Source organism: Sphaerodactylus townsendi, linkage group LG02 (assembly GCF_021028975.2).
Source record: "Sphaerodactylus townsendi isolate TG3544 linkage group LG02, MPM_Stown_v2.3, whole genome shotgun sequence".
Lineage (NCBI taxonomy): Eukaryota > Metazoa > Chordata > Lepidosauria > Squamata > Sphaerodactylidae > Sphaerodactylus > Sphaerodactylus townsendi.
The window spans coordinates 62,518,738-62,534,527 of record NC_059426.1 but is presented as its reverse complement, the minus strand read 5'-3'; the positions used below and the strand labels follow the sequence as shown (position 1 = coordinate 62,534,527).

Below are 15,790 nucleotides of genomic sequence, written 5' to 3'. Positions count from 1 at the left end.
TAGATCATGACCTTATGTTGGCTGACCTCGTTTCTCCGAGACCAATGCTGGTGGCATTGGGGGGAGAGAACTTCGAGCATCGTCCCATAATATGTGGGGTGCCGCAAGGGGCAATCCTCTCTCTGATGCTTTTTAATATCTACATGCACCCCCAGGCTATTAGCGGTCTTGGACCTACATACTTGAGGGACTGTGTCTCCCCATATTGCCCCATTAGGTCCCTTCGATCTTTGGAGGAGAACCTACTGGAGGTCCCCAGCCCAAAACACATCCGGCTGACCTCTGCTAGGGGCTTTTATGGCCCTGACCTCTCTCTGGTGGAAGACCAGGGCACTGCAGGACCTAGAAAACTTCCACAAAGCCTGTAAAACGGATCTGTTCCACCAGGCATTTGGCCAGCCAGGTTGATTATGACCCCGGGCATCCAGGCCTCTGGTGGGCCCAGTTGGGGGGTGGATTTTTTTTACTGCCATCTGTTGTACTTAAGTTCCTTTTTTAGTATTTATTGGTAGTTTTAAATAGTTTTAACTGAATGGGTTTTATGATATTGTATAATTTTGTGTTGTTCACCGCCTGAGATTCTCCTGAGTTCTCCCTCAAAATTGGAAAAATACTCTATACATTATACAATATTTACCTTTTTTGGACTTCATATTTAGTCATATTCCACCACTTGCTGGGGATATTCATGGTTAAATATAATAAACCAGAACTGAGTCAAACATTTGATATTGACATTTTGGTGCAGAAGGGAATAGGGAGTTGCCATATATCCAATGAGACCTGATCATGTGGTGATCTCATCAAAATTATACTGATGCAGAATAAGGAAATTTCCCCACCTTTGACACAGCTTTGTTTCTTCTCAGTGATGTCATCGCACAGCCATATTTACCTGACTGTATGATGACTATGCCATTTCCAAGGAAAGACTGTTGCGGAGAAAGAATAGTCCCAATGCATTTGGGAATTCACTAAGATTACTGAATCCTGAAGGAGGGAACCCAGGGAGGGTACCCAGATGAGGTTGTTGGTGGTAAATGGGGATGGTGGAGTAGCACAGAAGGCTGCTGGCCTCTATTGAGGAAGTTCAAAAATATTCATCTTTGGCCCCTTCCGCACACTGTTTGCAAGTGGTTTTTGCCATTCCGCACAGCTTCAAAGAGCACTGAAAGCAGTTTGAAAGTGCATTATTCTGCATGTGTGGAATGAGCCTTTGTTTGTTTTAACTTCTTGAATCATCTCTGGAAAAAAAGAAAGCATTCCTAAGAGGCAGGACAGTGTTTGTGAAATGTGTGCTTCCATGGTACCGGGAGTGGCCAGTTATTACTTGATAGGTAAACAACAATGCCATTCACGGCTTGTGTCTTTAACCTCAATAGAGGAAATGTGTAGATTGGCCACATTGAAACCAGTCACTATTTTTGCGTGCATGTTTATTTTATTTATTTATTTATATTTTAAATTTCTAGACCCCCCTCCCCTGAAGGGCTCAGGGTGGTGAACAACACAAAACCTGCTTATGTAAGCATCCTTGATACAATTTTTCTTCTATATTGCCTATGTGGAATAAGTATTTGGTATGATTTCTTATTGGTATATCAAGTCCAAGCTAGCTTTTGTGTTCCTAGAAAATGCAAACACAGATGCATAGTTCCATTAGGAATTCAATTAAATGTCTTTGATTAGCCTATCACTTGTTCATTAGAACTAATTCACATGGAACATTTTTTGCACATTCATTATCCTTGAAGTTGACTTATGAGGGCATGAAGTTACTTGGCACTGATACCACATGCATAACTTGAACTAGTAACATTCCCATTTCATTGAGTTGAATGTTTCGATTTTATTTTTCCCTCCATTTGGCTTCCATTAGCAAAAGAAGAATAGATCTTCTAAGTTGTTTGTCTTCTGTTGTCACAACTCAAATTATCTAATAAGAAAGCAGAACAATCAAACTGAGCTCTTGTTACACTGATTAAACAAACATTAGTTATAAATACATCCATTACACATACCTGATGAAGAGTATATTGAGGTTGCTGTATTCACATCAACTTCAACTGAAGACCTGCAGTTTGATTCTATCAAGGAACCCAGGACCGTCACTGGTGCTATACTGGGATGTCGCAAGGCAGCTTTCAGAGGAGCTATGTGGTTGTACTGGACGGAAGAAATGCATCCAACAAATCCAAATGAGTTCGCTTTGGAAACCTCTGGGTCTAGTCCCTGACTCTCTAGAAAATATCAAGCAAGGAGAAGCTGTTTGTCTTTCTGTAATTAAATCTGAGATTAGTTTTCATGCATTTACTTACTCATGATACAATTATGTAAATATAATCTTAAATTTAAACATCAGTCACTGACATAAACTTCTCATTGTATTAGCTTTTCTTTTAGTATAATTATGTAACTAACTTATAGAACAATGATAGCTGGGACATTGGCACTGAAATCCTGCAAAAAATACTTTCTTTGGCCTTGAGTAAATGAATCCTCACTCTCCCCCTTACTTTCACATTTGTAAAATAAAATGGTCTACCCCCTAAATTTGTTGTAATACTTCGATAATCTTACAAAAGTGGAATATGCATGGCCAAAGTCAAACTAAGGATAAGTTCAGGGATAATCTCTAGCATCTGATTCAAGCCATCACATTGAATCATATTTTTTCTATCTAGGTCTCTTATTTACTTAATGATGCAATTAACTAAAATTATGTGATTTACAATGCAGTCCTGGGGGAAAGGGAGAACAACAGAGGAGGTGGTGTGATCCCAGTGCAGGCCCCTTATATGAGTTTAAGGGGCATTTATGCTGTGCAGAGGCACTTACACTGGTGCTGGGGAGCTGCACAGCTGCATGATGCCCAGGCACCAAAAAACATTCAGTTCCAGTGCTCCTCTAGCACAGGTGCCTGTGTCAGTACCAAAGAAGACATTCCTGGGGGTGGAGCAGCTTCAGTCAGTTTTCTGAGCCCTTACGGCTCAGGAAAACCCTCATTTGCCACTGCAAACTTATGTCCACAAAAAGGTAGGCACAGCCCCTTTTGCTACATAGGGGGATTTCTCAAAGGTTGGGGGAGCATTTATATTAGGAGTTGGCATGGCTGCCCTGAACCCCAGCATACAACTTCAAGATAGTACTGTCCTTTGTGTAAACATCATTATACTTTTTTTAAAAAAAGTTAACCATATTCAAAATGCTTTACACAAAATATATTAAAAGTAAATGAAGTAAGTCATGTGAGACAGCAACAATCATTTCATGAGAAAAAAAACTCTACCTGCACCAAGAATATACTTGTTTTTGCCTGATACTAAAAAGTTGTAAATGAACCAAAGGAAATGCCATGGTGAACTGCTATTACAGAGTCAGTCACTGGTCTAACTTCAGAAAGCAGACACTCACTTAGAAGGGTCTCAGAAAACGACCTCAACAGACTAGTACATTTGAAGAAATGGATCTATTCTCTCAGTTCCAAAACAAAATAACAAGTGTAAAAACCTGTAAAATCCCATTCCTGTCTCCAGTAGAATTTTACACTGATTTAAAAAAAAGTATAAACAGCTAATTTAACAAATATTAACATGACTGGAAAAACACTATATGATTATATATCTTTCTACCTTTAAACATACTTGATGCAATATGTCATGTGAGAAGTGGCCATTTCAAAATGTTCCTAATATGAGGCTTTAAAATATATATGTAACTTTTGCACAGGGTAACATGGTAGTTAGACTTCCTTCTTGGACAAATGTGTGAAATGCTAATATGTAAATGGAATGTTGTCAGTTCCTCAAGTGAGTCTGAATAAGCCCTCAACAGGTTACAAGTTGCTAAACTTCATATCACCTTATGTACTCTAGACTTTCTTCTGGCATCTGATGACCCCTGAAATAAGAACAGGTTTTACATTAATTTTTCTTTGTATCATTCTTTTGATAACCACAACACCTGCTGATTCACTAGTATGTTTCTGAGTTAAAAGTCAGGGCCTCTACTTGTATTACAGCTATAATTTAAGACAGAAAGTAAGTGAAAGAAGAACATCTATATTTCTTCAAAAGAGTTGGAAAAGGAAAGAAATATGTTTGAAAAATTGCTAGCCACAGATGCAGGCAAAACATTTGCAGCAAAAGTACCCAACCATGGCCACATAGCCCGGAAAACCCACAAACCCCAGTTGATTCCAGCCATGAAAGCCTTCAACAATACATGGTTTGAACCTCACCCCCCACCCCCAAAAGCTATTTGTCAAAATAAAACTAATATTCTACAGAATTTTTAGATTTGTTTGTTTGTTTCTACGATGGAGTAGTACACTGCTCTGTTTTCTGGTTTGTAATTTCTACCTTAAAAGAATATTTTCAATATATAGTAAGTTCAGATGTAATGGGAGGGAGTGATCTTTATCCTCTTGTAATGTCAAAAATAGTACAGTAGTGCATGAAAAGTGCAGGGAATCAAATCACCCGAAGAATGGCTGCATAAGACAATTCCTGGGTGACAGAGGATATTTACAATAGTGAGTTTTGTTTTTTTAAAAAAAATCCAGTTAGGAAGATGCTGCCCAAGATGAGGATAATGCAATTATCACTAGGACTCCAAAGCTAATGACCTTTCCTTTTGCAATAACCAGTTACTGGATGTTTAATAACCACAAGTTTTTAGGGGGCTAAATTTTACATATTAATTCAAATCTGACACCTCCGGCAGCATGGTGCCCTATAAGATAATAGCAATGGCACAGAGATGTCAGCTGGTTCATTAGCTATTGCACCTTGGGGTTCTGGGAAGAATAAATCATCTGCAGCCCATTCTTATTAATCATTCATAAACTTGCTGACCTCTTGCCCTTATCTAATCATTGTACATCACAGTTGCAGATTGTACTGTTGGAGGCCATGTATTATCAGGTTTCTGAAGGTTTTTCTCAAACTTGGTGGCATATGTGTCTCACTTTGCCCACCTCAACTTTTGGTTTATCAGTTCCGAAAACTTTTTGTAACATTTGAATTAAATATTAAAGTTCAGGAACATGAAAAAGGGCATGTGTACAGTGGATTAGATTCATAATTGATCCTAAATAGGGCTAAATATTCTTTTTTCTTTTGACTTCCAGTTTCTCACACAAGGGACCAAACAGGTTTCAAAGTTTCACACAGTGTTACAAGGTTGCAACTACACTTTTATCTCCACCTGTTATTTGCACAAGTTAATGTTGAGAAAGAGAATATTATAGTTTTATTGGGCAGACTAGTTAGTGATTTCCAGTGGAATACTGCCACAAGAAACATTTGGGTTTAGAATTGCTATTCCTACTGCTAACTATGTAGATGAGGTCCCTGTTCTTACCATTTAATGAAAAAGACAGTCCTGAATTTTAAGAGATCTGCATAGTGGAGAATTCTTACAGTCTCTGAGTTTGTTTCTGTTTCTAGGATCCCAAGCTACGACTTGTTAAATTCTGCATTAGGGGGTTAAGGCAATTGTTCCCCAGGGTCCTCTCCCAAACTAAAGATAGAACTTGGTGTTACACAGCACACTACGGAGCTAAGTGCACTGATGCTATGGCAGTGATGGAGAACATTTCGAGACTGAGTGCCCAAATTGCAACCCAAAACCCACTTATTTATCACAAAGTGCCAACACAGCAATTTAACCTGAATATTGAGGTTTTATTTTAGAAAAAAGGTTGGATCCGAGGTGCGCATTACTCGGGAGTAAACTTGGTGAAGCAACCATGCAAAGCTTCGAAGGGTGAATCATGACCCTAGGAGGATTTACTCAGAAGCAGCCCTATTGCCAGCAACCAAGCTTACTCCCAGGTAAAAGATCGTACTTTAGTTCTTCCCATGAAAATCAGTGGAGTTTAACAGCGCTTAACAGGGTTACCTACACTGCTTCCCCAAAACTAGGTCTTAGTTTAATGTTAATAATTTCCCTGAAATAATTTCACTATTATCACACTGGGGGCCTGGCGGGAAAGGTGGAGGGGTGTTGGGGGAGAGGGAAGTAAAACTTTCACTTTCCAAAACCCAATAACCCCCCCCCCCACCACAAAATAGAAGTAAAAAGGCAATCAAGGAAGGCAATCATAAGCAAGAGTGCTGTGCAAGGGGTGGGATAGCTTCAGGAAAGCTAAATTGGTGGAGCAGCCATCTGATCTGAGGTTTTTCCTTCACATGTCATATTTCCTTCATAGCACTTGACTTCTCACAAAAATGCAACAGGAACAGAAAAATAAAAGCAGTTCTAGCAAAGACCTTGGTGTGCTTTTTTAAAAATCCTAAATGTATCTCTGTTCCTCCACCCTAGGCTTGATCTGACCAGGTGATTGGCAAAAAACTTAGGTCTGAGCATTTCCCCAGTGTACATGGGACGATCCGTTTGGATCCACCTTTTACCTTTTCCCCACGTTTTGTTTGTTCACCCCCTCAAGCAACAGCATCCAGTCTGCTCCAGCCTCCAACAGGTCCTGTGTGCACCTGCCGCTCTGTCCTGCGCTGCTACAGTGCCTCCAACCCACCCCTCTGCCTCCGTCTCACCTGCTCGATCAGGGGCCTGCCTGTTCTAACCTCCAGCAAGTCCCATGCGCACTGCTCTGTGCCTCTCTAGCATCTCTGCCTCCTCTGCCTCTGCCCTCGCTTGGGCAGCAGCCACCCGGAGCACAGGCACCAGGACCACCAGCCAAGTCCTCCCTACTCGCTGCAGTGCGTGCACGTCGTGCCCAGCGACCCAGGCCAGCCTAGATCTGTGTGGGGGGGTTTCCTCCCCCCACATGATGAACTCTGTGCCTGCATGTCCACAGAGAGGACTCTGAGTGCCACCTCTGGCACCCGTGCCATAGGTTCGCCACCACTGTGCTATGGCATCATATACCTTCTGAGCACCCTCCCTAGGCTCCACCCCCAAATCTCCAGGAATTTTCCAACCTGGAGTTAGTAACCATAATCGACAGAAGATACTATATAGCCCTTTAGAAGACATAGGTGGTAATGTTGGTAGCAGCAAAGGGATCATACTTCTACACCATCACTGGTTGGGGTATCTCACACTGCCCAATTGTTTAAAGTGGTTGGCATTTGATGCCTTCAAGACTGGACTTCCTAAATCTACAGCAACTATTGTATATACCATTTCTGTAAGGTTTTTTTTCTTTTCTTTCTTTTTTCTTTTGGCTAATAAAATCTTTTAAATCTGTTCTGACCTGTACACCAGTTATATAATAAATGCAGCAATAAAGGTGTCTAGTATGCCATTTGATATGCTTATCTATCACTTCTATGCAGTCACCCTGACAGATCTTAACCCATGCCCATCTTAGTTGTTGAAATCACATAAGGAGAAACTTAGGCCCACTCTGCACAGGCCATAAAGACTGGTAAAACGCCGTTCTGGGGGAGGACTTTGCACTGCTTCCGCTGCTGGAGCACAGTGGCCTATTCCCCCCACAACAGCATTTTTCTGACTCACTAACTTAGCGAGTCTTTCCAAAAATGGCAGTGTCCACCCTGTGATGAGCGAATGGCACCGGGTGGAAGGCACTGTTTTCCCCACACTGTTTCCCCCCTCTAACCCCCTGTTTCCTCAGTTGCTCTGCTGAGCCAAGGGGAGACACCTACTGACCTCCAACTCCTGAGGGGTCGCCATGGCTACAGGGGCATGTCCCAATGTATCTTCAGAGTGACACAGGCAACAGGAGGTAAGAGGAGGGAAAAAGTGGGGGGCCCTGTCCAAAGACAGTTCTGGGGCCGCAGTGGCTTTGGGGCCACATGCAAAAAAAATGTACATATGGTTCCAGGGGTGCACTGGTGTCATGTACACCGGTGTACCACCGCTCTTGAGGACCGTACAGAATCCGCCTTAGCGGATCCATGTGGCATAGAGGGTAAGCTGCAGTACTGCAGTCAATGCTCTGCTCATGACCTGAGTTTGATCCCAATGAAAGCTGGTTTCCAGTAGCAGGCTCAAGGTTGACTCAGCCTTCCATCCTTTCGAGGTTGGTAAAATGACTTCCCAGCTTGCTGAGGGAAAAGTGTGTAAAGGACTGTGGAAGGCAGTGATAAACAATCCCATAAATATAGTTTGCCTAGTAAACATTATAATGTGACATCACCTCATGGGTTAGAAATGAACCAGCGCTTGTGTGTTTAAGGAGAGTCTTAGCTTCTGATTTTATTATTAATAAATCTCAATTTAGATTATTTTATCTTTGGTCCTTAAAAGAAGTGGTTATTTGTGCATAACTGAAAAAGCCTTCATTGAAGAAAAATGATATGGTAAACAATTGCCTCCTGTCAAATTTGTTCTTTTGGTATAGGGTTATTATGACAGTGGTGGCAGAGCAATTCCATGTTTTGCTGGATGACAGATCTGTCCCTGACACTTTCCAGTATATCTCCAGGTTTGGTAATGTGGTGGATATTGTACTGGTCACCCTGGTAGACAATTTCTGTTAAAGCATGTATAAAAAAACAAGGTTTAAAAACAGAACTCCTTTCCATTGCTCCTTATTCAAAAAGCTCAGTAGCTGAAAAAAATAAAGGCTAACAGTAGCCATAGTATGCTACCCTAGTACAAATTAATAACACAATAACAAGATTTCTTTTCACACTGTCCTTTGCAGTTGATGATTTCAGATCATTTTGTGCCTTGGTCACAAATTAGATTGAAGAGAAAAGAATGGTAATTAGCAATGAATTTCTGTACCAGAGCACACCAGCCAGGCAAAAAAATCCCACTTAGGCATACTTGTTTCCTAGCATAGCTACTAAACATAACATTGGGTCCTTGGGGCTCAGTAGGAAGTGAGTCTGCAATTACAAAACAGTGACCATGTTCTTTTCCACAGCTATGGAGAAGAAACAATCACACTGTATGGAACTCAATCTTCCTTCTTTAGGGTGGCCCCAAGCATTTCAGGTGATATCTGTGGAATGAGGTAGGACATTCTGCACTGCATGCCATGATCTGTCATCGTTTTAGAGCTGCCCTTTTCCTCCATGCTTTTGACTTCTAATGTAGTGATGTTTCCTAATTTTGAGCTTCGGTATTAAAAACTCTTACTCAACAAGATGGTGTAGGATTCACGCCTTGAGGAGAACAAATATAGTGAATATATTATTTTAGCTGAATGAGGATTGACAACCATCACAGACACTTAAAATCTTGGTACAGAAATTAAAAATGTGACTTGAAGTTCTATCAGTAGAAATTAAAGCAAAACAAAACATTCTTTGCTACAGGACAGGCTTGTTCTGTCCTTCATAGAGGAATATATATTTGACCTATGTTCTCTCTCATTAATGAAGCATGGGGGACTTGCCAGGGGAAAAGTGAGAAATCTGTGGCATGCTTTATGTTTTACAACTATTTGAGTAATAGATAGCTCCGTCAGTTTTAATGGATGATCTTATGTATAACAACAAAATGTTAGAATGTAAAGATGCTTTTGGATTTTTTTTAAATTGCTGTTACATTATTTGAGGAGCTGGGTTTGATTTCAAAGCAATATAAGTGCCCCCATAAAACAAATTTTCTTTGAGTAAATTCAGAACTGCCTTTTTCTCCTGTTTTGGAAAGAAAAATCTGGTCTCAGATGCCATCTTAGCAGGATGCAGTCCAATCCTTAGGTCAACATAATTAAGTTTCAATAGACATTGGGGACAATCAAACCACCCGAGCAGCCCCATCCACAACCTGGCGCCTGGTTGCAGCGCAGCAGCCATGCTGTCCCTTCACTGTCAAAGGGTCTTCCTAGCAGTGTGGGGAGACTGCAAAAGTGCAAAAGCCTCCCCATCGTCAAGCAGCCACTGTTTTTGGTGGCTTAAGGTTGAACTGAACATCGCCGACATATGGTAGCAAATGTCTGGTAGGAAGCCAACTAGAGTCTGCCCGTCCCCCAGCATGCCACCAGACTGTCCCTGATGCATTGATGGAGGTGGCACAGGCACAAGAATGCTGGCGCCAAGGTTGGCACCATGTCCCAGAACCATAGGAGGGTGGCAGGGGCAGTGGTGGGATTCAAATAATTTAACAGGTTGTTTACAAGCACCATTTTAACAACCGCTTCTGCTGAAGTGGTGCGAACCTGCTGAATCCCACCACTGGGCAGAGGCTGTGTGCCAGCAAAATCATCCCTTCCACTGGGGTAAGTGCTCCAGGAAGGGCAAATCTGCTGGCATAGCCAGTGTGCTGCTCCCACAGTGGATTTAGCCCCCACCCTTTGGATGGGGCTCTAAGCCTATCAAATACCTAGGACCCACAAGGTGTCATGTCCTGTGTGAAAATTTGGCAATTATCTCCACTTCTTACACAAACTCTTGACATGTTTCTGTTAAATATGACTCACACTACACTAATGCTATTTTTGCCCATTTTTGTAACACTCTGAAAGACTGCATTTGTCTAAAGTTACAAATGTACCATATATGTTTTGTTTAGCTGCTAACGACATATGTGACCTGTTCAGAGCAATGTGCAAAAATATGACCACCCATTTTGTTTTCCATTTTAATCAGAGCTTACAGTACAGAACTTTACAGCAAGAAAATATATTATTGATGTAACATAATGGGAAACTGCAGGTGCCAAACAAAGAAACAGAAGATTCTTTTGATAGCAGACACCTGCAGTCAACTTAGACAGTAATTGCTGAGTCTAACAATAAAGCTATGAGAGTGAATCCCAATGGAGAAAAAGGTGGAGATTTTGCAACCTTCTATTTCAACAACACTCCCTAAAGTGATCCTATAGATACCCTCTGGAGAGTACCATAAGACACAGCAATTAAGTAATATTACTGTGCAGATGCTGTTTCTGAAAATAGTGACAGTCTCTAGAGGTGGATGCAGAATGTTTTTCTCTTCATGTTAAATTATTTTTCCCCCTACTCAAGCCAGTGTATTTAGAATTGGGCCACATGGAAGGAGCTTATAAGGTTTGATTGCAGGTCAATATGAAGAAACATCTCTGGGTTTTAACTACAGTTAAGCCCTCATTGGATAAGTATTCATAATGCCTGTTAAACCTTCCAATAGATCACTTTCAGATCCCATCATTACCTAATATATGGACACACACCAATCTCCTGGCACATTACCAAGGTCTTTATACCTTACAATCAGGTGACTGGGATAAATAATATACATATGCTAGCTTCAATTCAGTAAACGTCTTTCGTTGTGAAAGAGACCTTGATGTTGTTAGTCACTAAAACAAGGGACCTGGTAAAATGAGTCATAGATGTGGACTTTTGGGAAGGATAACCCCACCCTATGCAGAATAAAATTCAAAGGAATTTATGTCTGCATGGCAGTGTGCAGTGGGGACAACACCAGAGCCCTCATTTTCTTGGCAGGCAATGTCATGAAACACAATGTTCGCCAGATTCAGTGGGGTCACCCTTTAGAGATCCACATGCCATCTGGCCCATTAATAGCCATCTGACAATCAGCTGTCTGGCAGTTCTACCTTTATGGGGGAAAGGAAATAGCAGAGCAGAGTTTGCTCTGATTTCTCACATGCTTGGCTACACTCCTGTGGGGCTTTTGAGTAGATGGAGAACACTGGGCATTTCCTGGGCCTGCTAGAACCTTCAAAAGGCTTTAAAAAGGAGGCTGAGGAAGATATATGTGCTTTGGTTCCCAGTTCAGAGGGGAGAAAAACTAGGAAATAGGATGGGGTGGGGTTGAACCACTGGTGTGTGGTCAACAGGAAGCACTTCAGCCAAATCAGGCCTGGTGCCCCAATGATGACAGAGAATGTACTACAACATTATGTCTGGGGATGATTTGAAATGTATAGTTTAAATTAAGGTAAGTAACGTCATATAATGTAACTGGAAACTCATGGTGAAATACATGCTACGAGTACCAAACTTGAATTTGGGGGAAAGTTTTCAAGTTTTACAAAGGAATGCAATTAATGAAGCTGAAACCTTAAACAAATGAAAACTGTCCATCCCACCCCACCTATAGAATACCAAAGTGTTAGAAGAGAAATACTTTTTGGATGTGGGAGAGGGTAGGCATGTAGAATCAACAAAATAGGGTTGCCAGTCTCAAACTGGGCCCTGGAGATCTCTTGGAATTACAACTGATATGCAGCCAGGAGAGATCAGTTCCCCTGTACAAAATGGTTGCTAGGGATAGTAGACTCTACTACTATATTAGCTAACAAAGGAATATTTGCTGGCCTAGATTCCATTAAATGTATAGTAAATAAAATATCTAGGGGAAGCCCATAAGTGGTTTGATATTTCTAGCATCTTTATACCCATGGATATTCATATAGAACATGTTTCATAGTTGCTATTACTCCTAAACCACAACCATATCTATCTGAAAATGGTATGCCTAACAAACAGCACATTTAATCTTGCAAACATAGTTGCTTGCTAGTATCTTGCTGGAACTGTAAGGTTAAACAAGTATTTTTGTATTATAAAGTGCGGTGGGATTCCCATATGCAAGTATAGCAAATGTGCCTAGCCAGGCAAATGGTACTATTGATATCCATCTTCATAACCAGCTGTTTGTAAATCAAAATCCATCTAAAAACTATGTTCATTTGTAAATATATGAAAGGCTCCAGATCTGAAAAAAAAAATACTTCAGACATTCAGGAGTGGTTAGAAGCTGTAGTACATCTGACAGGTGTAGTGCATCTGACAGGCATTGCAGACAAATTCAGCTGGAAAAATCAGCAATAGAAGAACACATGATAAACCAAGCTGGACACAGAATGTTATTTGAAAACACAGAAATTCTGGACTACTCTGACAACCACTACATCAGGCTACATAGAAGCTATTGAAATCCACAAGCACATGGACAATTTCAACAGAAAGGAAGAAACCATGAAAATGAACAAAATTTGGCTATCAGTACTTAAAAACACTAGAATCAAGACAATGGTTAGGGAACCCCACCCAGACACATGATGTCTGCAGGAAGGAAGCGATCAAATGGATTAAAATGCCAGGTAACTACTATGCAGATGCCCTTGCTAACTGATTATGCAACTTCATTGTTACTTAGATATGCTAAAATGGGTGGATTCCACTCAACACATGCAAATCACACTTGCTAATTGCACCCTTTACACTTGTTAACCAATGCAAATGGTTCTTTATCCCACCCTGGACATTCCACAGATATATATACTCCACTTGCTTTACTAACATCAGATCCTCTGAAGATGCTACCCACAGATGCAGGCAAAACATCAGAAGAAAATGCTATTGGAACATGGCCATACAGCTCGGAAACCCCACAACACCCCGCAACTGACAGTTGTTCTGGCACCTTGCTGCAATTGAAGAGATTTAATATTTACAAATATTCCAACATTTCACAAAATGAAAATGACACATCGTGTTAGTGTAACCCCCATGCCCAGAATGGGTTGAACCAGTAAGGGGGTGGAGACTCAGAGCAGCAGAAAGGCTGCAGAGCTCTTTGGAGAAGACAAGGCTACCAGACTCGGACCTTGATTTCTATAAGCCCTTAACACCTTGTTAAGGTAAACTGCAATATTATTGGGAACTACTGGGAAGGTAGTTGTTTGTTTTTGCTATGTTGTAAATGTTGGAGTTTATTGTTTCAGGGTTTCTTTTTGTGGTTGTAATGGGTGAGAGTTCTCCCGGAAACCTTCATCATGTTGCATCCTGTTCATCAAGCCCTTGGAGTCTTCAGGAGCCAACCCACTTGCAAAGAAGAATTGGACTTGGCAGTATCAGTAGACTGTAACTAGAAGGACTTGAAATGCAACCTGAACAGGACCTTGAATTGTAATGTTAAATGTTGATTTGGGTGCTGTGTGGTTTCCGGGCTGTTTGGCCGTGTTCTAGCAGCATTCTCTCCTGACGTTTCGCCTGCATCTGTGGCTGGCATCTTCAGAGGATCTGATGTTGGGAAAGCAGGTGGAGTATATATCTGTTGGAGTGTCCAGGGTGGGTGGAGAAACCTTGTCTGTGAGTAACAAAGAAGGCAACCAGGTCAATAGTTGAGGGCATCTGAATAGAAGTATGAGTAACAATGAAGACTATAGCATGGGCGTAACACTGGAGATAGCAAGGTCACTGGTGGGAGCATCTGAATAGAAGTATCCTGGCCTTTGTTTCTTTTGTCTATGGTCATCCTGTGTTTGTGTGGACCTGGTTAGACACTGTCTTGACTAGTATTTTTCAACACTAGCAGCCAAGTTCTGTTCATTTTCATTTTCTTCCTTCAATGAACAGAACTTGGCTGCCAGTGTTGAAAAATACTAGCGTCAGTGTCTAACCAGTGTCTAACCAGCTCCACACAAACACAGGATGACCAGAGACAAAAGAAACAAAGGCCAGGATACTTCTATTCAGATGATCCCACCAGTGACCTTGCTATCTCCAGTGTTACGCCCATGCTATAGTCTTCATTGTTACTCATACTTCTATTCAGATGCCCTCAACTATTGACCTGGTTGCCTTCTTTGTTACTCACAGACAAGGTTTCTCCACCCACCCTGGACACTCCAACAGATATATACTCCACTTGCTTTCCCAACATCAGATCCTCTGAAGATGCCAGCCACAGATGCAGGCGAAACGTCAGGAGAGAATGCTGCTAGAACACGGCCATACAGCCCGGAAACCACACAGCACCCAAGTGATTCCGGCCGTGAAAGCCTTCGACAATACATTAAATGTTGATGTTTAATGTTATTTGTAAAGAGAAGTAAACTGTTTTGTTTAAATTTGGTTCTTTGCAACTCCTTCCAAGTACTGCCCCACAGAACCTACAAGCTGAGGTTACATTAGCAATTCTGACTCTAAGGACCATTGGCTACACACCTTTTCTCCTGCACATGTTCCAGAAGTTTCTGCTCCATTGGATTTGGCATTTACTTGCTTTGCTCTTTTTTTAAAACAAGAAGGCTTAATGGAATGTTGTATCTGTTCCTGGTTTTAAAAGAGATGTAACTATACAGCACTAAGTGACATTTATTATCTGAATAAGTGGAGTACTGTCTAGAAAAGTCTGTCCATTGGCATTGGAGTCAAGAAAGATCCACACATATGGCTCATTCAAAGATTTAATATTTACTGTGCAAGCCCATGCAGTCCAGTCTTCTATTCCAGGCAGAATTACAACAGGGTTAGAAGGATGTTCACTCATCTCAATAGACATACCCTAGAGCAGGGGTAGGGAACCTGCGGCTCTCCAGATGTTCAGGAACTACAATTCCCATCAGCCCCTACCAGCATGGCCAATTGGCCATGCTGACAGAGGCTGATGGGAATTGTAGTTCCTGAACATCTGGAGAGCCGCAGGTTCCCTACCCCTGCCCTAGAGTAACTCAATATCCAGGAGATACTGAAACTGAAAGAACTCAAGCGAACAAAGGTATCAGTAATACAATTTATTTTAAAAATGCAAAATATGAATATAACACTGACAGTGTGTTATCAGGAGTAGATACTGGGAAATGAACAATTGGAATGTCTCTGTTTGAATGCTTCCTTTCAATACATTACTATCTTACCAGGGAAAATGTTTCAGTTAGGTGTGGTGTGAGAAAACATTCAAATATGTGCCATCTGAAGTGGTACACACCAATTCCAGATACATCATGAGAGGCTGCTGATTATGTGTTTTAAAGCAGGGGCTATGGAAGGGTTGCAAAATGCAAAGCACCCAATTAAATGTGGAATACTGGGATTGAGACGAAGTTCACAACTCCTATAGACTGCCTATGTATCTTTATCTATGCCACTGAGATAGAGTTACAAAAAGCC

General features: G+C 41.3%; 1 protein-coding gene across 1 annotated transcript in view; it reads right to left on the bottom strand.

Annotated features, from left to right (window-relative positions):
* CNTNAP5 (contactin associated protein family member 5) overlaps positions 1-15,790 on the bottom strand; it is a 512,649-nt gene that overhangs the window by 12,167 nt on the left and 484,692 nt on the right. Inside the window, exon 22 of the mRNA XM_048484843.1 lies at positions 2,022-2,240. Coding sequence (XP_048340800.1) covers positions 2,022-2,240 — 219 coding nt within the window. The remainder of the gene's footprint in view (positions 1-2,021; positions 2,241-15,790) is intronic.